Here is a 23,776-nt window from a genome sequence, read left to right on the forward strand (position 1 = left end):
TACATATCATGCCCCGCCCCCTCGCTCCCGCCGGCCCTCCCCGTGGAATGGACCCCCGTGGCCGCTCTTTCTCAGCTAACGGAAATGCTCCCGAGGCAGAAGGTCGCCCCCGCCAATGACGCGCGGTCCCAGCCCGACGTAGAGCCGCGGCGACCAATGGGAAGCGGGCGCGCGCCGCCGGCTTGCTAAGTCTTCGCAGCGCCCGAGCGCGGGAGCGGCGGCAAAATGGCGACGCCCGCGAAGCGCCGAGCGAAGAGCCCTGAGGAGGAAGCGGAAGGCGGGAGCCCGAGCAGCGGCCGCCCGCGCCGCTGGAGGCGAAGAACGGCCCCGCTGGCCGCGCTGGCCCCGCCGGAGGCCGAGCCGCCCTTCGTGGAGGGCTCCATCCTCAAGATCTACATGGAGAACTTCCTGTGAGCGCGGCGCGCGCCGGGCGGGAGGATCGGGGCCTGGTGGGCGGGGCTTCCCCGCGGGGGGCGGGGCGAGGGGCAGCCCCCCCGGAGGACCCCCGTCCTGACCGGGCGGCAGCGGGAGACCCGGGGGCTTCCCGCGCCTGCCTCCCGAATGGCCCTCCGGGACCCGGGAGGGCGGGAGCCCCGAGCGGGCGGGGAAGTCTCTTTCCGCGCTGCTTGCTTCGCGAATCTTCGACTCGAGGCCCAACAACACAACTTCCCATGTGGCGGCTTAGAAGAAACCGGCAGCGCCCCCCTCCCTGCTGGGCCCCGGAAGGGGGGACCTGACCAGCCTCAGCAAAGGCCCGCTGCCCCTCCGGCTCGCGAGGAGACCCTCCCTGGGCCCCGGGGAGGCGCAGGCAACCCGGTGGCACAAGGGACTGGGAAAGGTCTAAAGGTCCATCGAGGGTCCATATTAGCTAGGTTTCTGGTCCCTTCTAGAACTCCACTTCTGTGAATATCTTTTTTGCCTTCCATGTCCGAAGCTGCTGTTTTCTGAAAGACCCTGGCTATCTGGCAAAATTACATTTTGTAATTCTGTTGTCTAGTCACAGGCTATGTTGAATTAATGCCAAATTCCAATCTCTGTCAACCCAGAGTTCTTACTTTAGTTTTCATTTCAAAATTCATCAGTGTATAGAATATGGGGTCTGCAGATATTTACTCCTAATATATTCATGGGGGGGGGGGCCTAAAACACGAAGGACTGAGATAGTTTTGAAAAAAACACTGGCAAACTAAATATAATGAACTGGTGTTATAATAATCTGCGTTTGATTATTCAGATTCCTTGATTTCCCACTTTCTAAACATTAAATTATAATGGCATTGCCTTTCAGTACTTATGATTCCTGTGTGGTGCTTCCAGGACCCCATTTAAACATGATAGTTGGAGCTAATGGAACAGGTAAATCAAGTATCGTATGTGCCTTATGCCTGGGATTGGCTGGAAAACCTTCCTTCATAGGACGAGCAGACAAGGTGAGGATAACTCTTTGCAATCTTATAGAATGGTATCCTTATGGTAATATGTTTAAAGTGTGGTAACAGCTTAAAGACTGTTTAATATGTTGGATGGAAAATAGAGGGCAGAATTTTGTAGAAAATGCATTGGGCTCTTTTCCCAATTTGACTTCCATATTTTGTGTGTGTGTTAAGATACCTTTATTTTCTAAAGCTTTGATATACTCTGGTGAATTTTATGTACTGCAGCACCCTGGAGAATGAATATAAAATTGCTTACTAATTTTGTGTGCAGCAGCACATAGGGAGCTTCTGGTTGTATTTAGGCGAAAGGTTTCTCCTGATTTTCAGTGAGCTATCCCAAAAGACTGCAGTTAAGCCGAGAGATGATTCTAGCAATAGTGTAACTAAATAGGAACAACCATTAAGCCGACTACATGCCATACTTTAGAACATAATACAAATATGCTCACAGAGCCAGGAAGAATATGCAGGGCTATCCTTACAGGCCTATACCATCTTAGAATGTATTTGGCGGATCACTTGTCTGAAAGATCTCTGTGGGAAAGGTTCTCTGCTCTGGGAAAGGCAACATGATAGGGAGGAACTAGCCTAGAATGTATTCTGAGTTTAGAGGCCCATGAATGTCAATATCATATGCCCTTCCTGGATATTTTAATTGACTCTAAGACAGGGGTCCCCAAACTTTTTAAACAGACACTGTTGAGGCCAGACTATAATTTGAAAAAAATATGAACAAATGCCTATGCACACTGCACATATTTTATTTGTAGTGCACAAAAAAACAGGAAAACCAATACAATATTTAAAATGAAGAATGATTTTAATCAGCATAAACTTACAAGCATTTCAGTGGGAAGTATGGGTCTGCTTTTGCCCAATGAGATGGTCAATATCGCTAACGCTCATTCCTACAACCCAGCCTACACATGGATCTCCCTCACCCCCATGGCCCAGTCTACATGCAGGCCTTCCATGCCCCCATCCCCACAACCCAGCCTATACATGTGTCTGCCTGCACATACCCTCATCCCCACAACCCAGCTTATACACGTTTTCCTAACCCCCTTCCCCACGACCCAGCCTATGCATGTGCTTCCCTAATCCAGATCCCCACGACCCAGCCCACACTCGTGTCTCCTTAAGCCCCATCCTCATGACCCAACTTGCCTGCGTGTCTCCCTATCCCCCACCCACCCACCCCAGCTTGCACGCCTGTCCTCCAAACCCGAATTCCCACACTCTAGCTTGCCTGCGCGTCTCCCTACCCCCCGATCCTCATGGCGGGCCGGCCCATGTGTCGCCCGTCCCCACGACTCCCAACTCACGTCCGGGAGGGGCAGCTGCAGGGCTGGGCCACCCCTCCTCTGGAAGGCGCCATTGACAAAGACGCCGTTCTTGCCCAGGCAGCGCAGGTAGAAGTGGGGTGCGTGGAAGGTGAGCTTGAGGTGGTGGCGCAAGAGGATGCTGGAGCAGCCCATGTTCCTGTCCACAGCACTCTGCGACGAGTTGTACCTGATTGTCATTGTCGCCTGGTGCATCACAAACTCCACATCGCGGCCCTGTAGGCGCTCCAGAGCTGACGGCATGGCCAGGGTGAGGCGGCGCTCTCTCTGGCCGTGGGTGGCTCTCCTGCTCCTCGCCAACTCAGGACTCCTGCAGGGGGCTTTCCCCTCTGCCCGGCAGGGATCCCCTCCCTCTTCTGCTTGGCTGGGCTGGGCTTCCCCTGAGGGGAGGAGTGAGCAGAAGAGGTGCTGCTGCTGCTGCTGCTGCTGCTGCTGCTGCTAAAAGAAACAGGCACCCGCCCGCCCACCCTGTTTGTCTGGCAGCAGTAGCAAGAGCGAGCAAGCTTGGTGTTTCCACCCACTTGAACTGGAACCATTTCCCCCCGCTTTTTTTTTTTTTGCAAAAGGCAGCCTTGCGGTTCAATGCTCTGCCGCTGCTGTTTCTGCTCGCTGGCAGGGGAGAAAAGGCTGTGGTCTTGCTGCCCCACCAGCCCACCCCTCCTGCTCCTACTGCAGGGCAGTGGGGCTGCGGCTCTTCAGCAGCAGAGGCATAGCCCGGCTTTGCAGCACCACCTGCCTGGGCACGAGGACTGAGCCATGTGGTGGGGCTTGCACGAGTCTCGGGGCACACGAGCAGCCAGCGGAGAGCACTGCCGGCAGGAGTCTTCCTTGCTGCTGCTGCCACCGTCGTCTTGCCCCCCCAGCGGCGCTTGGTGTTTTCCAGCACACTGATGGCTTCTCGACATCACTAGTGACTGCTGCTTCCTCCTCCACCACCGTCAACACCCTTCCCTTCTTTTTTCTTCCTTCCTCCCTCCTCTTTCCACGGGTGGCGGAGATGGGGAACATGCTCAGTCAGTCCCTGCACAGTGAGGCTTCTGCGGCTTCCGATTGGCTGCAGGAGCGGAAGCCACGGAAGCCTCGCTGCGCGCTGAGGTAAGTGCGGCGAGGCGTTTCTGTTGAAAAGAATGTGTGCGTGTGAACATTCTTTTCAAGGAAATGAAATGCCGCGCTGTGCTGGGTTTACCTCAGTGCGCGGGGACTACTCAGTCAGTCCCCACGCGCTGAAGGGGCGTTTCGGCTGGTGGGCTGGATTTATGAGCCTGTAGGGCCACATCCAGCCTGTGGACCATAGTTTGGGGCCCCTGTTCTAAGACATGGGAAGACCTGTGGGTTAATTTGAAATGTATTGCCATCTTTCCATTTAATTCATGGTACCCAGAGATTTCCCTCAAGTTTCTTGTCTTCTTTTATGTCAGTTCTGCACCTAGTGAGATTACTCCTGCTACAGTTGCTTCAAAGCAGTTGCTGAGATCTGTGGATCTGAAGGGAAGCCCACCCTCTTGTGTCATCAGCTAGGATGCCTGGGGAGCCTGAGACTCACATGCCCCAGGCCCTTACCCCCTTTGTGGATCTTCATGTAACGATTCCCCCCTCTGCATCTCTTTCGTAGCTCTATTTCGTAGCTTTATCCATAATTCAAATTTATAGTAATTTTTTAAATGAATTATAAACTTTCCCCATTCTTTGTTAAAGTCAGCCTCTTCCTGGTTTCTAATTCTTCCTGCATGCCATCTTGGCATAGTTCATCAGTTTTATCTGCCACTCTTCCTTGGTCAGAGTTGTGCCATCTTTCCATCTCTGGGCTAACAGCATCCATACAGCCATGGTTGCGTACATGAATAATTTCGTTTGCTCCTTTGGGACCTAAAAGAAAAGCTTCTGGTTTCTTAGAAAAAGTTATTTTCAACATTTTCCCCAATTCATTATATATCATTTTCCAGGAATCTTTTATCATCTTACATGACCACCATATGTAATAAAACGTGCCCTTTTTCTATTTACATTTCCAACATGTTTTAGACTTTGATTTATACATTTTAGCTAATTTATTAGGAGTTAAGTACCAACAATACATTATTTTCATATAATTTTCTTTCAGGCTGTAAATTTTAATTCTATTGTCCTTAATCCTTCCCATGCTGCTAATTCAGTGATACAACCAAAATCCTTCGCCCAGTGAATCATAACCCTTTTGACCTGTTCGTCTTTCGTTTGCCAGTCTAATAGAAGTTCATACATTTTAGAAATTAACTTACCGGTAGTTTTATTTTCTAACAGTTCCCTTTCAAACTGGGAGGTTTTGTATAGAAAACCATTCTTTTTATCCATCTTAAACACTTCATTAAGTTGATATTGCAACCAATCGGGTACTAATTCTCTTATGTCTTCAAACCTCCTTAACTTTAACTCTTGATCTACTTCTGTTATTGATTCTTTATATGTTGGCCAGTCATTTCTCATATTTCTTTTTTTCCACCAATATTGCTTCAAGAGGAGAGAGCCATCATGGTGTTTTATGTTCTAATAATTTTTTATATTTATCCCATACTTCATACATCGGTTTCCTTTTAACATGATTCAAAAAAGCTTTATGAACTTTAACCTTAAGTTAAGCGTGTCAACCAAATCTATTATTGCGTCGTTCAAGATCTAATATCTAGCTGTTTCCCAATGATATCCGTTCCTTTAACCAGCAAAGAGAAGACGCTTCAAAATATAATCTCATATATCCGGCAGGGAGAATTCGCCTCTTTCTTTAGCATCTATCAGTAATTACTATTTTATTCTTGGTTTCTTCCCCTGCCAGATAAATCTAGTAATATTTGTTTATTTTAATTTTAGGTTGGTCACTATGTGAAGCGGGGTACTAACAAAGCAGTTGTTGAAATTGAGGTGTGAGTAACAATCTTGTTTCTGTTTCTGTTTGGTCTAAATGTTTTAAATAAATTATCTTACTGCCTTTTTTGCAGGGAGAAGCTGCCACATACCAGATTTTTAACCAGCATTTCATGGCTGTTTTTTTTTTAAAAAACACTTTCCCTTCTCTTTCTTAGGTTTAAGAAACCATCCAAACTTGTTATCACACGGGAAATGTCTGTATCAAACAACCAGTCTGCTTGGTTTATTAATAAGAAACCGTCCACTCTCAAAATGGTAGAAGATCAAATTGCAGCCTTAAATATCCAAGTAGGCAATCTGTGCCAATTTCTTCCACAGGTATGTAGTAATTTTTATGAGAATGTATTGTTCTCTCTTCATTTTAAATTCTAAAGGATTGTATGCTAAGGGAAGAGCAAAATTATTGTGGTAAAGTAAAATTAATGTCAGAGATGCAGAAAATACATATGGATTTGAACATGGCTTTTGTTTGATGCAGTGATGAAAAAATTCTAGTTCTTTATGATCATGTACAACTCATCAGAATTGTTTCAGACATTTAAATAAATAATTTTGCTTTATTTGTCTACTTCCTTGAAGTGATAGAGCCCTAAAATCAGCATCTGTACCTTCAAGAATTATTCTTTGAAATTCTGCAGGACAAAAATTGTGGGTATAATCTTGTGCTCTGTAAGGGTGGGAAATACACAGAGGTGTATTGCAGTCTTCCCTCTGAACAACTTGCCTCTGTTGCTCTTCTGAACTTTATGAGACCTGAGAAGGCCATTCAGTGGCAGTTGAAGCTGTCTTTGCCTCTTGCATACAGAACTCTGTTACTAGCTTTTCTCCAAGTTCTTGTGCACACATTCAGCCCAGAAGTAGTGGTGGGTGGAGAGTTGGCAACAGGTTGCTGCTGGTTAGATGCTAAAGGATTTTCTCTGTTACCAAAATCCCCTGCCTGAGTGACAAATGTGCTCACACCAGGGGAGGGTGGTGGTGGAGGAGGAAGGTGCTTGTAATTAAGAACCTCGGGTTACGAACTTAATTCATTCCGGAGGTCCATTCTTAACCTAAAACTGTTCTTAACCTGAAGTACCACTTTAGCTAATGGGGCCTCCTGCTGCCGCCGCGCTGCCGGAGCCCAATTTCTGTTCTCATCCTGAAGCAAAGTTCTTAACCCAAGGTACTATTTCTGGGTTAGTGGAGTCTGTAAACTGAAGCATATGTAACCTGAGGTACCACTGTATTTTACATTGGTCTGAAAAGTACCTTTTGCTACAAAGTGTATTACATTATTACACAAAGCACCATAGGTATTTGGATTCTTGCTTTGCAGGATAAAGTTGGAGAATTTGCAAAATTATCCAAGGTTGAACTACTTGAAGCCACAGAGAAATCGGTTGGTCCTCCAGAAATGTACAAATATCACTGTGATCTGAAAAACTTTAGACAGCGAGAGCGAGAACTAGAGGTACGTGGCTGATATTTGTGAGAAAGTTTTTCTCACTCTTTTTTACTTTTAAAATAAATTCAAAACAGTTTAACTGTTCTAAAAGGAGAATGTGATAGCAGCAGGCCCCTTCCTTAGGACCAGAGGTTAGGGGTGCTGCTTTCTGATTTTAGTCAGAGCAAAGGTGCTATTTTTGAATTGGCAGCCCAGTCCATGCTAAACATGGAGATGCAGATACTATCTTGCCCATCCTGCCTTTTCATTCCTTGCTCCTACTATTTATAATTTGCTTACCAAGGTTCTTATTTCTCATCTCTCTTTCTCTTGAATTTCATATGTCCTGCTTTCCTATCTCTTCTTAGAAGAACAGGCTGGAGCTTCAGTTTTAGAAACTGACTAAGTAGGAATTATACTTACTTTTGGAACGGGCTGTGTTGATATTTCAATAAATTTGTTTGGGTTTCTCTGTCCCCTTCTTTATCTAATCAGGGTGGCAGAAATCCATGGCAACTGCAAGAGACCGTTTGAGCAGAGGTCTGAGCAGCAGCCAGCACAGCTGAGAGCAGGGAGAGGCATTTGGGATTTTTACATCTCTTTGTTGGTTTCTTTTATAAAATTTATATACTGCTTGATGGGGGGGGGGAACCCCTCACAAAGTGTTTTACACAAAGATAATAAGACAGAGAAAAATTCACAAGCATACTTTAAAACATACAAAAGTTAAAATACAAAAACATTAAAATTACCTCAACTTTCTAGGCATCTGGGTAGCTTGTCTAAACAAGAATGTTTTAGCAGGTGCCAAAAAGAGTGCAGTGAAGGAGCCCTCTTGATCTCAGCAGGCAGGGAGTTCCAAAGTGCAGGTGCTGCCACACTACCAATGTGGAATGGCTGTTGGGTGTTATGTAGCACCTGTAGGAGTCCTAGGTCTGCCAATTGAAGAGGTCAAGTGGGCACATGTGGGGTAAGGTAATCTCGTAGGTAAATTGTCCCCCTAATATAGTAGAGGCAAACCTTCCCATTTGGCTTGCCAGATTATTTTGGCCAAACCATGCCCAACTTGCCCAACACCTGAGCTCATATATGATGTCAGGTGTGTGGCAGGTAAAGTTGTAGCTAGGCCAAAAGGGTCTATGCATGGACCATTGGTGCTTGCAAAGCCTTATGCATGGCATTTGGCAGCCATCAACAACCAGCCAGTCAGCAGAGCTTGCACATTGCTTGGCACCAGGCTTTGGAAATGCCAGCCACCAAATGTCCACTCTTGGGGCTTGCACAGTGCTGTGCTTTTGCCTGTGCAGGTCACCTGCTATAACTGTCATGTGAGGAAATTGACAAGGCGGCAGTCCCACCCACTTGTCAAACTTGGCCCACAGCAGGTGGGGGAGATAAGGATCTGACTCACTGCCTTTCTGGAAGAACTTCCTTTTTTATTTTTAACATATTTTCTTGCTTCTCTGAATTAGCGACTTTTATTCCTGTAATTATTTATCACCTACAAAACATCTGAAATGTTAGGAGGACTGTAGAGATTAAAAGGTGAGACAGTCCCTGTTACAATCCAATAAACGTAGCAGTAAAGAAAACAGAACACAGAGGGAGGAAAGCAGTGGAGCAGCTGCTCTTCCTGGCCCCATCTGTTAGCTAGATCTGTTAGCTCTTGCTCTGTTCTTCCTGCCAGACAGACAGTACAGCCTTCTTATGGCCTCTGGTATCCTGGCTGGTGGCAGAGGTATATTACAGCCCAGTCCTATGCATGTCTACTCAGAAGTATGTCCCATGGAGTTCATTGGAACTTCCTCCCATGTAAATGGGTATGGATTTCAGCTTTACTGGCAGGCAGAGCAATCCTATACTCCAATGTGGGGAGGATGGGGCAATTTACTAAACCAACAACTGCCTTTTTTAAAAAAAGATTTTTTTATAAAAAAAAATTCTTGGGTAACATAAGTACTTAAAGCATCTCTGCTTTCAGTTCAGTCCTTTCTACAAATCAGTTATATTCAACATGAGACAGTAATGGTTTAGACAATATAAGGTTGGGGGAGATGGGGGGAAGAAAAGGGGGGTAGTAAACTTCCATTCTTTTACATACTGTATGTGCCAGGTTTTTGTGTCGGCATCACGTGGGTAGGTTTTCTTTCTATTCATTTCTTGGTTGTCATTGGCAGTGAAGGGGACGGGGGGGGGCAGGGCCTGGTTGGTTGCCTTCAGCTGACTGCAGTGAGTTTTGTTTACATGTTTCAGGGGGAGGAGTTGTTGGGTCAAATTAGCCATGTTGATTCGAATGCTGTTGGTGGGTTCTTGTTGTCTTGTTGGGCTGTGTATGTAATAAAGGGGAGACATACTGAGGTGAAGGCATTCTCTTTTGCTTAACCCCACTCTAGTTTGAATTTGTTGGTTAGCTTTTCTAGTGTTATGGTGCTCCTGGCTGCTGAGAGTAGGTGGCTTATGAGTTCTTTGTGGTGTGAGAGTGCATTATTGTCTTGGAAAATATTCAATAGGTTCAGTTCTGGGGTGGCTTCTAGTAGCTTTTAAGTCCCCACAAATATTCAAAGTAACTTATGTTCAAAAGGGTTGGGTTTGGGGGCAATCCCATTACATGTGGAGGTATGTGCCTGTAGAGTTGCAACCTCTCCAGCATTTTGGTGAGGTTCTTGGGTGTATAAGCGCCATCTTTTGTAGTGTTAGGTACTATCTATCGATAAGCTTCAATGTGAGTTTCTTTCTTCTAGCTGAGATGGATTTAAAGGGAGGTTTAGACCAGTTTAGTCCATTGGGTTGGGTTTTCTTTTTAACCCTATGTTGTGCTCCCATTGCTTTTTGATTGAGATGATGTGTGTGAGATTCTGGAGTAGTATTTTGTATATTGTGGATACCCTCCTCTTGCCATGTCCCTTTACTGTAAGGAGGTTTTTGAAGGTGGTCAAGGGCCTAGTAGTTGCTGCTTTTACTGCCGGGTTATTTAAGAAGGATCAACAATGGCCTTATCCTATGTTTTCAGCCTGGGAGGGTAGGGAAAAACAAAGCTTGAAAAATCCCCAAATGGTTTTAAAATGGCAGATACAGCCACTTAATAGAAACACTGTTAAAGTCTACCAGTCATGGCCAGTGTGCTAATGTTGCACACTGATGTCAGCTAGAAGGATAGAAGGAGGAGACAATGCACTCAGGCTGACAGACACCCCAATTATGCCCTCCTATCCCCAGCACCAAAGCTGCCAGATATGATTATCCCATAGCACCATCCAGAGTGTGATCCTCAATGACAAATTTATGGAGACACCAGGCATCACTGCATCTTGTTTAGTCTTTCTACCTCCCAAGTGCTCACATGAATTGCTTTTAAGTAGAATAGCTGCCAGCTACAAATGGATTGGTTCTTTCATGAGCCAGCATGTTGTTTTGAATGCCCTGGCAACCCAAGGGATCTTTCTTTTAGCCTACCCCCTGCCTAATATGTTGCCTGGTAGGCTTCTCAGCAGCACCCCTTGCCTCCCTTTCTACCCTCTGCTAACTGAGTGCTTCGTACATCCAGGAAGCAGCATTGATGAACTTGAGACACCTGCCCCATCCCCATTCCCAGTCAGAGTGATCAGGCGGTGGTGGGGCCCCCAGCCTCCCTTTCTCACCACTGGGTCTCTTTCTGAGGCCGGCTGAAGCCCAGTCAGTCTAGGGTTCCCTTCTAATATGCCTCAGCTCAAAATCAAAAGTCTCGTTTGTGCAGCATCTGGGATGGAATGGATCTTGAAAGTGAAAGACACGTGCAGGGCTGCTGGCATGGCGGGTACAATTCCAGGGGCATCTTTGGCTTTCACTGTATCCTACAGCTTCTCATCTGCAGATTTCAAGTACAGTATAGGATTGCTCACTGAGGTTGTTAGATACACTGTATTTTGCTGGTGAAATAGTCGTATTGTGTAACTGAAATGTTGTTTTAGGTTTACTGTTTGATTAGTCATTCATGAGTTTAGTGTAGTTCAAACTCCTTTATTTAGTGATTGAATTATTGTGTGTATATAGATTCTGATATTTTTGTATTTATTGGTATGTACTTTTGGTTAGCCACTTTGCCTAGCTTTAGAAAAGAAAATTGGGGTACAAATATTTAAATGAAATTTATATACTTAGTGTTACATTGACTTGATTGTTAACGAGGTTCAGGCTAACCAGGGTTCACGCTTTAACAATTTGATGACTTCTGATTCTCTGGTGTCAAGTCCATGTCAAGTGGGAACATGGCTCGCCTTCATTGTGCTGACAGAAATGTTAAAGTCCCAGTTGTTTTGTCTACACTGTTCATTTATCTACTGGTTCTTATAGCTGAATTATGAACCACGTTTGATTCCATATTAGGAAAAGGAAGTGCATAGTTTAAATATTCAGCAACAGCAGCAGATATCACTGGAACAGAATCATAGTTAAATGCTGTGGAATGCCTCTTTGCTACCCTGCTATCTCCCATTTGCAAGGATTGAGAGGACCTAATGCAAAACATATAACATTTCATTGTTTCTTGATAGATTAGATTACTATTGATACCAAACCTTCATTTTGTATATGGGCTTCTGACTTGCACTCTGACAAGTAAGATCCATTTTCCATTAGAGAAGTGAGGTGCTAATTTGATAGAAATACTAATTCTTGTGTATTTGAGTTTCAAAGAGGGCACGTCACAATTACAATTTAATTGAACCAACTAAATAACTTGAAATACGTATTCTGACAGAATTCATGTAAAGAGAAACATAGCAACCTAGAGAAAATGAAGCAAACAAATGAAAGGTATAAACAAGATGTGGAGCGATACCATGAACATAAACGCCATCTGGATTTAATTGCAATGCTTGAGAGAAAAAGGCCCTGGGTGGTAAGTTCTTTTTTCATTTCTTTTAGACTTTTGGGGAAAAACAAAAACAAGTGTAATGTAACAAGTGTACTTGAATGAATTGTAGAAGTGGATAGAAATAGAAGAGGAAAACAAATAAATCACAATTATTATAAAGATGACAAGATGAATTGCATTTTACATTATTTCTTTATTACTGTTATTAATATCTTTGCCATTCAAGATACAGATCTTTCCAAGGAGCTTACAAGTAACATCAGTAACATATTAAGAAATCTTTAAACAGCAATAGAACAACAAAAAGCCAGTCAGATTTGCAAAGGCCATAGAATGTATATATTCTTTAAATTTATATAATAACCTCTTTAAGGATTTGTCTTCAAAAGTCTAGCTGCTTTTCCTAGGAGAGCATTCAGGGCTATTTGTATGCTGTAATTCTGTAGGAGTGCAGAAAAGGCTAAGAAGGAACTATTGGATGCGGAATTGACATTTCTGGAAATCTCCCATCTTTCCCCCCACCCACACGCTTTTGAAAGAATTCTTGTAGCCATTGGGTTGAAAACTAGTGGACAGTGGCCTAGATCAGAGAGGGAGGACCTGGGTTCCTCCTCCAGATGTTACAGATTCCTATTTCCATGACTGAAGTCTTCCAAAGTGAGAATCCAAAGATCAACTGAGTAGCTACAGGATATTTAAATTGACGGTTCAGGACTTATCTCAAGGACTGCCTGTCCCCACATGAGCCGCCTGGACCTTGCAAGGATCAACATCTGAGGCCCTTTTTCATGGGCCCCCTCCATGTGAGGTCCAGAGGGTGGCAAGACAAGAATGGGCCTTTTCTGCAGTCTTTCCAGGGAGGTGCCTTCATCATACATCTGTTCCTTTTCAACCAGGCCTTGGGCTATTTAACATTCCAAGTTCTTTTAAATGTGCTTATGGGAGGAGAGGTTATGGGTTTGTTCTTGCTTTTTGTGTTCTTATTTTGTATTTTTATGCTGTGAACTGCCCTGAGTTCTTCAGGCGAAGGCGGCATACAACTCCACCTCCTATAGAAGAGGTGAAATAGTCACTGTGAGTGGTAGAGGCAGCATAAGTCCACTTCAGTAGCTTGGAGTACCCCAGACTGTGTGTCAAGCACCTCTGAGCACAACCCAGAGGTGCTCTTGCTGCATAGTCTTTCATTGGCCCAGGAGGTCTTAAACCTACAGACATGTCTGGACATAGCAATCCTGACAAAGACACAATTATTTCTCGTATTGTAGCCGCCAGTAGTTAGTCTAGCTGTGAGCCATACTAGTGCCATACTAGGACATTACGGTCATATGTTTTTATAGCATTCCCCACACCACACTCTATCCTCAATTAGAATAAAAGAACAAAATAGAAATTTAAAAGTTAGACTAAGTATAAGGAACCTGTTGCCCTCTGGATGATAGACATCAGCTCCCATCAGCCACAGCCCATATTGCTAGTCGTCAGGGAAAGTGGGAGTTGTAATTCTGCAACAAGTGGAGGGCCGCGGGCTCCCATTCCATGAGATGAACCTGCCCTCCTTAAGCATAGATGGACAGATGTCAAAGTAATTGCCTGGAACTATTCACCAACTCCAGTCCATCTAACAGGGACATGTTTGCATTTCCTGACAGGTTAAATTTGTTCCTGAACAAAGCAGAAACTTCAGACGACTTGTTTGGGCTATCAAGCACAGAGATGTAATGTCCTCACCGACAACATCAGGGCCTGTTCATTCAGACTGCTGCCTCCTCCATTTTACATGTTACATAATTTGTCTATAATTGTAAGCCACATTGGGTGCCTTGGCAGAAAGGTGGTATATAAATGCATTGAATAAACAATGTAAATTAATAAATCTGTTTGCTTGCATTCCTTCCTAGGTATATGAAGATGTCCGCAAGCAATATGAACAGGTGAAACAAAACAGAGATCGTCAAAAGGAGGAATTAAATGCACTAAGAAAATCACAATCTCCCATGACACATCAGATCCAAGAGGCTGAGAAGCAGTGTGCAAGTCTGAATAACAAAATCCAAGAGAAAGTATGTATTTAAGAGTTCCTTTGTAAGTCTCATGGACATACAAGTAGTTTAGACATGTAGCTGAAGGTACCCTATGTAATGTAAAACGAAAACACTTTTAATGAGCAAAGAATTAGAAAGGAGTCAGTGGAGTAGAATCAGAACAGAAAGTTCTACATGGTCTAGCTTCCTGACACCATCTAAATCACAGTATGCCTCACAAAGAAGGTTGTGCAATGTCTAAGGACATCCTAACTTGCTATTTCACCTGGGGATAACTTGCAGTCCAAAATTAGGTCTTCAGAGCTTGGGCTCTGTCAGGGCCTGGCTGGGGTTCTGGCTTGTTTTATTGGAATTCGTTGAGTTTTTCCAATTCAGAGTCCATGAAGTCAGTGCCTTAAGCTGGAGAACCTGAAATGCAGCAAAGAGAGAAATAATGTCTCTCTTGATCTATCAAAGGCAAAGGCCAAACTCCTAGTATTTATGCTGAGATTGGCCAGCCCAGAGACTTCATATTACCTGCCCATAGCAGGGCCTGATTTTGTATACTCCTATTCCCTTCAGCACCTGAAGTAGATGAACATATAGAGAGCCCAGGACCAACCACTGGGGTAGGTCTCATCTTCAGACTGAGGTTCTTGGTTCAAGCTGCAGAGCTCATAATGAGTGTGACCAAACATCATTCCCCAATCCACCCACCCATAGGGAGTGGTTTGAGTTTCATTGATCTGTAGCCAGCCTTCGGTGCCTTGCCATGGAAGTTTGTGATGCCCCACAGGAAGAAACTTACATGTGAAGTGAGCTACAACCGAGGCATCAGGATACAAATGGCAAAATTTATACATGTATCCAGGTTTATATCGAATCTCAAAAGTTGATTCCATAAAGCTGCAGTTATTTAAACTGCCAACTATATACTTGTTAACAGTAGTGTGTTCAGCCTTGAATTAAGAGGCAACGATTCTTCTCCAGAAATAGTTGTTACAATATGCAATTTAATCCATGGTGTAGTAGAAAAGTTGCCTGTCCATACTGCCTTAGATTCTTTTATTACAATTATAGCTGATTTCTAACTTTAAACAAAAAAAATTCCTTCCAGTAGCACCTTAAAGACCAACTAAGTTAGTTCTTGGTATGAGCTTTCGTGTGCATGCACACTTCTTCAGATACCAGTGTGCATGCACACGGAAGCTCATACCAAGAACTGACTTAGTTGGTCTTTAAGGTGCTACTGGAAGGAATTTTGTTTTGTTTTGACTATGGCAGACCAACACGGCTACCTATCTGTAATTCTAACTTTAAAAATGCTTTGGTATATAGGCTTCAGCTATCAGAGAAACATCTCAGAAATGTAAACAGCATCAAGATGCTTTGGAGTCAAAAGACAAAGAAGTAAGTTTTGTATTGTATTATATTTTGCATTTAACTCTCTCTAAAACTTTAGGGACCGATCAGAAGGTCGGCGGTTCAAATCCCCGCGATGGGGTGAGCTCCCGTTGCTCGGTCCCTGCTCCTGCCAACCTAGCAGTTCAAAAGCACGTCAAAGTGCAAGTAGATAAATAGGTACTGCTTCGGCGGGAAGGTAAACGGCGTTTCAGAATGCTGTTCTGGTTCGCCAGAAGCGGCTTAGTCATGCTGGCCACATGACCTGTATGCCGGCTCCCTTGGCCAATAAAGCGAGATCGAGTGCCGCAACCCCAGAGTCGGTCACGACTGGACCTAATGGTCAGGGGTCCCTTTACCCTTTACCTTAAAACTTTAGTAATTTGAACCCATTGTGTTTCTCCCATGTTGTGCTGATTTTATAACATGTTTAATTTTCTGACAGAGGCATTCATTTTATTCCAATTGAGGATTCTGTAATAGTGACCCCTGCCTTTCTTACTTGCTAGATTCTAGCATATTTCCAGGTAAATAGTTGCAGTCATTAGCGTCATTTGCTTCTATAGCACTTTAGATATAAAAGGTCATGACCTTGTAAAAAATTATGTAGACCAGCAAGTAGGCATCCCAGAATTGGAAAGTGCAGGTAACCTATGATCAGCAATGCAAGCCAATTGGATTTTGTATGATCCTGTTTTGCTTCCAAGCTAATACGCCAGGGGTCACCCAAGTTTGGTACTAGAAAGAATGATAATGGCTGGTGGGTTTTTGGGGTTTTTTAGATAATAAATAACTTCCATTTTATCTTAGCTAGAATATTCTTACTTTTGTAAAAACTTCTTTTATTGGCATGCTTGAGAAATGCTTGTGTGTGTTTTTTAGATTGAGAGAATTATGCAGGCAATGAGGATGAAGGAGGAGGTAGAAATGGACCGACAGAAGAGAATACAAAACACTCGTAAGATGATAGAAGACTGGAATAATGAGCTAAGAAATACAGACAGTCCTGAGAATATTCAACCTCAGATGGATTCAATTAATGCTGAGCTTAACCATTTGCAGGAAGAGAAACTAAATATTGATGGTGAATTAAATCATCTGACAGGAGAAAAGGAGAACTTGCTAAAGGACAAAGATGGTAAATGGGCTTAACTGTGTGCTTGCTGTTAGTACTGCAGTAAGCCCACAACTTACATGGGGGTTACGTTCTGAGGATTGCGCCTGAAGCCAAAATCATGCATAGTCAAAATACATTGGGTTCAGTGGCAGGTGGAATCCTAACGTCTTTTCCCCCCAGATGCCCATCCCTTTTTATTTACTTAATTATTTTTGCCAAGTGGTAAAGCTGAATTTCACAATAGGAAATTGGCTTTGATAATTGACAACCAACCCAAATCCCCAGCCCTGAAGATATCAATTCCCGTTGACTTTCTTTGTTGACATGACAGAGAAGGGGCTGGAAGCAAATGTTCTCAATAGGCTCTTTGGATCCTAGCCTTAGTTAGGTGTGTTCAAACATACCCCCTCCCAGGACTCCCCACCCCCCAGGCAACTCCTAAAGCTGTACGTTGATTCTGATCCTGAAATTTGGTGAATGGTGTCTGGAGCTGGCTTAGAAGCTCCACTGTACATGTGGACCTCCTGTATAATGCTCTGAATCCTGGCCCAAATTTCCAGCGAGGATTTATTCTAGTATGGCAGGGAATTCAGCAGCTGAATTCAGACTGGATGCTTTAAAAAAAATTCCACATAGCTTTCTCCATGGGCTGCTTGCAAAGAGTGGAAAGTACCGGTATATGCTAGGAATTCAGCTTTGCATTGTGATTTCTGCTCGCCCTCCAGAACGATCTCTCCTCTCCTCCTCCTGCATGCTGTTCTGTGGGGTTGCAAGGGGGAGCGGGGAAAGCCTGATTGCGCTAGTGGAAGTTCTTGCATGGGCTTCTGCTAGCAGAAGCAGTTAGTTGGATATGCGTCAAGGGTCTAGCTATGGGTATTTTGTGCAAGACAGCTCTTCCCTCTATAGTGGCTGTAGTTGTGATCATGAAGCCCTGTGAACATGGCTCCTAAAGCTGTCTCAAAATTACAGGAGTAATGAATGGCATTGTGCAGTTTGAGAATATGATGAAGATGAAGGAAGAGAAGCTCAAAAGGAGATTTCAAGACACACACATGGCTCTTAAGTGGCTAAGAGAAAACAGAAACCGGTTCAGAAGAGAAGTCTGTGATCCCATGATGCTTGCAGTAAGCTGATTTGCCTGACTATTGTGTGACTTAGTCATCACTAAAACGTAATACCACTACTGCTTATAAAACTATAATCCATTGTTTTAATGTGAATAGTCGAGCTTGGCATACAGGTACCTTTATGTATTGAGTTAAGTCTGTGGTGTGAATCTTGCCTTCTGCGAAAGTACAGAATACAGTCGTACCTTGGCTCCTGAATGCCTTGGGAGTCGAATGTTCCGGCTCCCAAGTGATTGAAAACCAGAAGTGAGTGTTCCAGTTTTCGAACATTCTTTCGAAAGCTGAACATCTGACGGGGCTTCCGCTGCTTCCGATTCAATCTTTGGAACTTTGGAAGTCGAACGGATTTCTGGAACGGATTCTGTTCAACTTGAGGCTTTGTATTTTGAAAAGTATGTATGTATGTAGTTCATACCATGAACTAACAAAGACATATGACCAGCATATGAAAGTTAAAAGGTCCAGGGTGAGTCCCCACTCTTGCTGGGCTGCTCCAAGAAAGTCCCCCCGCCTAACCCTTTCCTAGTCTTGCCATCAGTGAGGTTTAAGAGCCTTCCAGAAAAGCAGTGCTTTGTAAGAGGATGGGAAAGTTATCATACAGCTTGTGGGGCCTTTAGCACCTTCATTTCTAAAGCTAATTCTGGATCATATAACCTGATCTAATCACTTATTTTGAATGGGTTGTTTCAAACTGCTTCTGAGAATAACCTTTTTGACAAAGTGCAGTATTTTTATCGTTTTCAGTTAGTTTCATTTTGAAGTTACATGGTGGTTATTAGGTCAAACGACACCGCAATCCTGTGGCGAATGGCTCCCCCAGGGTAGGAAGTATGGGGGGCGGACTTACTGCATTTTCTCATTCTCTCCCCAGAGCCATTGGTTGCAATGGAGAGAGGGAAATGAGTTGTACCAGCTTTAGGCCGGTAATGAGGAGGACCCCAGCAAATGAAAGCAGGCCTCCAGAACACTCATTTTGGAGAATAATGCTGGCTACCACCAGGGAAACAGCACCGCAGGGACATGCCCTTCTATGCGGAGCCTTCCCCTGCAGATAGAGAGATGCTTGACCTCAGTCCTAACCATCTGACCTGCTGGCAGATAGGAGGAGGAGGGCTAATTTATTTATACCTCACCTTTTTCTGAGATGGGTTACAGATAAAACAAGAACTATGAAAATGCGGGGGGGGGGGAGCGGGGAATGTTAATAGAATAGAAACTATATACATATGTGTAAGATTGTGGCTGGATCTAGACATGTCAAAGAAGTGTTTTACTTAAACGTACCATAAACTCATACAGGGAAATCTGGTTGGGAAAGATGGGACTCCACAGCGCCCTCTGGTGTCACATTGTTATATTGCATACACAATACATATAAAACACTTTATCTTTACCACTCTAGCTGAGTCCTAGGATTACTCTGTCCATCCATCAAAAGTAAATTTACTTATTAAAAAGCATGCTGCTCAATAAATTTCATTTTAAGAGGTTTTCATAAAAACAATAAAAATTCATCAGCAACATTCAGTAAAACTTGATAAAAGTGTGCATCACAAATAAAGCTTAGCATTGTACAAAACAAAGACAGTTTTTCAGAATCTAGGAAAACACTGGTGAACATGTTTTAAGAGGCTGACTTATTACAGTCCACTAGGGCTGGGCGATAACTGTTTTTCAATATTGCAGTATATCACCAGTTAAACATCATGATATGTCAATATATCACAACATCTCAAATAAGGAAATGGCTATGCAGAGGTGAATAGGACAGTGTCCTGGCAACTGCTACTACTTAATAGTTGGGCTTGGCTACCAAGTGGTGGCATTCAGGACAATCCAAAGTACAGTGATGCATCATAGTGAATACAAATAATCTGGGACTCCCAGATGGCAGGCAGGCCTGCTAGGCGGCAGAAGCAGCAGCAGCCTGGCGGTGGCAGAATCAACAACTGGGGGGGGGGGGCAGAAGCAGTGGCACAATAAGCAGCCTGCAAAGCCCTGCTATGACAGTGGGTGTTGGTGGCAGCCTGTGAGGCCTTGTGGTGACAGCAGTAGTGGTGGCCTGCGAGGCCTTGCAGCAGTGGCAAAAACAATGCCTGCCTGCAAGGCCTTGTCATGACGGCAGTAGCAGTGGCCTGTGAGGCCTTCCCATGGTGTCAGGAGACAGTGGCAGAAGCAGGGGGGACCTGTCAGGCCTCGCTGAGCAGGCTGCCACAACTTCTGCCACCACCTCCCACTACCGCCAGGGGGACTTCCAGGCCGCCACTTCTTGCCACCATGGCGAGGCCTCCGAAGCCCCACTGCTTTTGTTGCCACGAGGCCTCATAGGCTGCCACTTCCCGTTGCTGATGCAAGGCCTTGCAGGATGCCACTACTGCTGTCGCCTCCTGTCATTGCTACAAGTCCCCACAGGTCTCTACCCTGAGGACTCGCAGGCCACTACTGCTTCTGCTGCCAAATCCTGACCTCGAAGGCCAGTGCCGTTACGGCCGCCACTTTCCATCGCCGCCACGAGGCCTTGTGGGCTGCGGCCACTACTGCCACCACCTCCCATCACTGCTGTTAGTTCTCGCAGGCCACCACCACTACTGCTGCTGCCTTCCATCGCTGCCATAAGTCCTTGCAGGCTGCTGCTGCTACTACTACCACCACTATGTATGACCACCAAGAGGCCTTGCAGGCTGTCACTGTGCCATTGCTGCAAGGCCGCCAACTTCTGTCGCCGCCACAAGGCCTCGCAGTCGCCACTGCTTGTTCCACCGCAACGAGGCCTTGCATGCTGCTACTGCTGCCCCCCTCCTGTCACCACCATGAGGACTCACAGGCCACCACTGATTGTGCCGCCACTGCCAGGCCTTGCAGGTTGTCGCCACTACTGCTGCAGTCCTGGCAACTGGTTTCTGCCACTGCTGTTTCTGCCTCCTAGCAGAACTGCTGGCAGCCTGGCAGTCCCAAATTATTTGTATTCACTGTGATTCATTGTCATGGTTTGGATTGTCCTGAATGCCATCATTTGGTAGCCAAGTCCAAAACCAAAAGTCCTGTTGGGATGCATTTTGGCTTGCCTGCTGATGAAACAAACTATGGTGATTGATAATGTTGTCGTTTATCCATTTTAGACCTCTTTAAGTAGTAGCAGTTGCCTGGACATTGTCTTGTTCGCCTCTGTATAGTTCCATCCTTATTTCAGACATTGTGGTAGTTGCAGTGTTGAGCTGGTGATTCTGTGAGGTTTAGCTGTTGATGACATTTCAACATTTAGCTGGTGAGTTATCGTGATACTGAAAACCAGATATTGCCTAGCCATTACACACATTGTGATTTGTGATATATTGCCAGCTCAGATATTATGAAACAGTTATTACGATGTGAACTTCAGACCTGTTTTGGACAATATATTGATATATCGCCCAGCCCTAGTCTCCACCTCATGGATTGTGTGATGAACGGTATTCTGGAGGTTGGGTTCTATCCACAAGAAGCCCTGCTTCTGCATTGTCAACAAGTGACAATCTACTGGTTGTGGAACCACCAGCCATGTCTCCTTAGAAGTTTTTAAGATCAGCCTGCCCTGGTGTCAAGTTGTTCAGGGCTTTCAATACCAACAACATCAACCTTGAAATTGGCTCTGCAGCTAATAGGCAGCTAGTGCAGATCTTTCCACACTGTTAAAATATATTCAAAGCTGGGTGTCCCACTAAGCACCTGCATTTTGCACCAGTTACAGGAACAAGGCATAAGGTGTCCCACATGCAGTGTCTTACAGTAGTCTGATCTTGAGGTTACCCTCCAGAAATGTCCTCATTTGGGCTCCTCCCACATCACCTGGGACTTTCTAAGTTTCCCGGGTGCATCAGGATGGCACCATACTGCAGCATCTCCTCTGCCACGAAGATAACGACAGGGCCACAATGTAACCACCAACATATGTATTAAGGTACTTCTAGAATAATTAGCCACAGCATAATGAGTATTGAGCCATTTTAAAGAATAGAGCACATTTTATTTTATTTCTTGATGCCCATTTAATGTAAGTCATACTTGAAATATATAATTTCATTATAAGTCATTTAAAACACACTACACCAACGATGAAAAAAGAAGTAAGCTTCATTGCATTCAGTGGGACTTGCTCCCAGATATGTGTGCACAGGATTTGAAGCCTCAGTCAAATATCCGTCCTTAACTACATTTGGAAATGTACTTGCCATTTATTTAGAACCCAAGTATCATCTTACTGGCTCCTTTGCCTTCATGCACATTTTATTGTTCTTTTTCTATTAATTTCAGCCACCGTTTGTAATTGTTGGATTTTTTTTCCCCTGCACAGATCAATATGAAAGATCACAAGCATGCTAAATATGTAGAAAATCACATTTCATCCAACGACTTGAGGGCCTTTGTCTTTGAAAGCCAAGAAGATATGGAAATCTTTCTAAGAGAGGCAAGGACCAATTCCTACATTAAAAACAGATTGGTATCGAAGTCCAGACAGCAAAAAGCCTAATAAGTAGGCTCTTGATTGCGTCTCTCTCACCACACTGGTAGCATGAAGCACTGCTAATTTTTCTTTTCTCCAGTGCATTTCCAGCTGCCAACTAAGAGAAGCACATGAAATGTTATATTTTTTAGAAGTCACCTTGTTGAGCAAGAGAGGGAAAAACCTGCTCTACTGTTGCCTGATAACAGTGACTATATGAAGATTCAGTTTCTTTATTCTTCTGATATAAAGTTAATGGGTGCTAGGCTTTTTGGAAAATTCACTTAATAAACAGGGTGCAGATAATTCAAAAAAGAAAAGTGAGGCACTTCTTAACCCTGTCCTCAATTGATTGAAATGGCTTTCAGATAAGGAGTTGTAAAAGGTAAAGGGACCCCTGACCATTAGGTCCAGTCGTGACTGACTCTGGGGTTGCAGCGCTCATCTCGCTTTATTGGCCGAGGGAGCCGGTGTACACCTTCCGGGTCATGTGGCCAGCATGACTAAGCCGCTTCTGGCAAACCAGAGCAGCGCACAGAAACGCCGTTTACCTTCCCGCCCGAGCGGTACCTATTTATCTACTCGCACTTTGACGTGCTTTCAAACCGCTAGGTTGGCAGGAGATAAGGAGTTGTAGGTAGTTCTAAATTAAAGATCCTCTGAAATACTCTCTAATGTTACTATTGTTACCTACTCAAGAGAACTGTTAAAAAGCTCAGTTCAAACATTTGTCTTAGAAAGCTAAGAGTGTTCTCTTGGCATTGATGCAATCTTGTTTAGGTGCGTGATGTTCAGAGGCTCAGAGTGAATGCTGTGTGTGCACCAAGTGAATCTTATGCTGAAAGCAGACCTTGGAAACCAGTTGAAGAACTGTTGTAAGTTTTAAGCTATTTATCTTAAAACCCTACATTATAATAATGGGAATAAGTTATTGTGTGAAAGCAATTGTGCAGTGACCTAGCTGTTTTCACCACGATGCCCAGCATACTGAATCAAATTAATTTAGCTGATTAAATAAGCATTTATTATTTGCTCAATTTTGCCTGTCGTAAGCTTGCAGAATTTGGCTTTTGATGTTACAGAATCTTAATATTTAACCTCAGTTAAAATATGATTGCTCATATTTATTCATTTCTCCAACACTCTTGCTCTGAGAATTGATTATTTATCTTACTAATTGGGGTGAATGTATTTAACTGCCTCTCTTGCCTTCTTCAGCCGATATGGAGTTTTCTCTTACTTGAGAGAGTTGTTTGATGCTCCCCACCCTGTGATGAATTACCTGTGTGAGAAATATCGCATTCATGAGGTCCCTGTCGGCACAGAGAAAACCAGAAATATGATCGAAAGGGTGAGGCATGTTGACTAAGAGAGATAGAAATCTGTAGTGTTTAGGAAGACTCTTGGTGTGATGCGGCTGCCTTTCCCTTAGAAGCAAGCAACACCAGATCAGGAGGCCATGAACTTGTCATACTTTATATAAGCACATTAGCAAAGCACAGTAGCAACAAGCAGCTAAGAAAAGCACATGCAATCAAATTACACCTCTCCTATGTGCTGTCCCTCTGTGTCAAGATGGGTGGTCAGTCTTTTTGCCCCATTGGCAGAGATGAGTTGGGTTTCTTCAAACACTGAAAGTCGTATCTGTTCTTTGTTTCCCAGCAGCAGTGGAGAG

The 23,776-nt window shown here is 44.2% G+C and overlaps 1 protein-coding gene across 7 annotated transcripts in view; it reads left to right on the top strand.

Moving 5' to 3' along the window:
* The first annotated feature begins 210 nt into the window (after positions 1–210).
* The window catches only part of SMC5 (structural maintenance of chromosomes 5), a 64,543-nt gene continuing 40,977 nt past the window's right edge, over positions 211–23,776 (top strand). For 4 of the 7 annotated variants that reach the window (XM_081930433.1, XM_081930434.1, XM_081930432.1 and 1 more), the window contains exons 1-13: positions 211–410; positions 1,289–1,430; positions 5,624–5,676; positions 5,836–5,998; positions 6,996–7,130; positions 11,839–11,979; positions 13,854–14,015; positions 15,315–15,386; positions 16,260–16,515; positions 17,464–17,618; positions 21,952–22,065; positions 22,882–22,976; positions 23,320–23,452. In XM_081930433.1, coding sequence (XP_081786559.1) covers positions 226–410; positions 1,289–1,430; positions 5,624–5,676; positions 5,836–5,998; positions 6,996–7,130; positions 11,839–11,979; positions 13,854–14,015; positions 15,315–15,386; positions 16,260–16,515; positions 17,464–17,618; positions 21,952–22,065; positions 22,882–22,976; positions 23,320–23,452 — 1,806 coding nt within the window. In that variant the 5' untranslated portion in view covers positions 211–225. Of the gene's footprint in view, positions 411–822; positions 847–1,288; positions 1,431–5,623; positions 5,677–5,835; positions 5,999–6,995; positions 7,131–11,838; positions 11,980–13,853; positions 14,016–15,314; positions 15,387–16,259; positions 16,516–17,463; positions 17,619–21,951; positions 22,066–22,881; positions 22,977–23,319; positions 23,453–23,776 lie in introns of those variants that run through there. The other 3 variants (XM_081930436.1, XM_081930437.1, XM_081930438.1) reach the window with 3 other exon arrangements.

This window comes from Podarcis melisellensis, assembly GCF_964234715.1.
Source record: "Podarcis melisellensis genome assembly, chromosome: 11".
NCBI lineage: Eukaryota > Metazoa > Chordata > Lepidosauria > Squamata > Lacertidae > Podarcis > Podarcis melisellensis.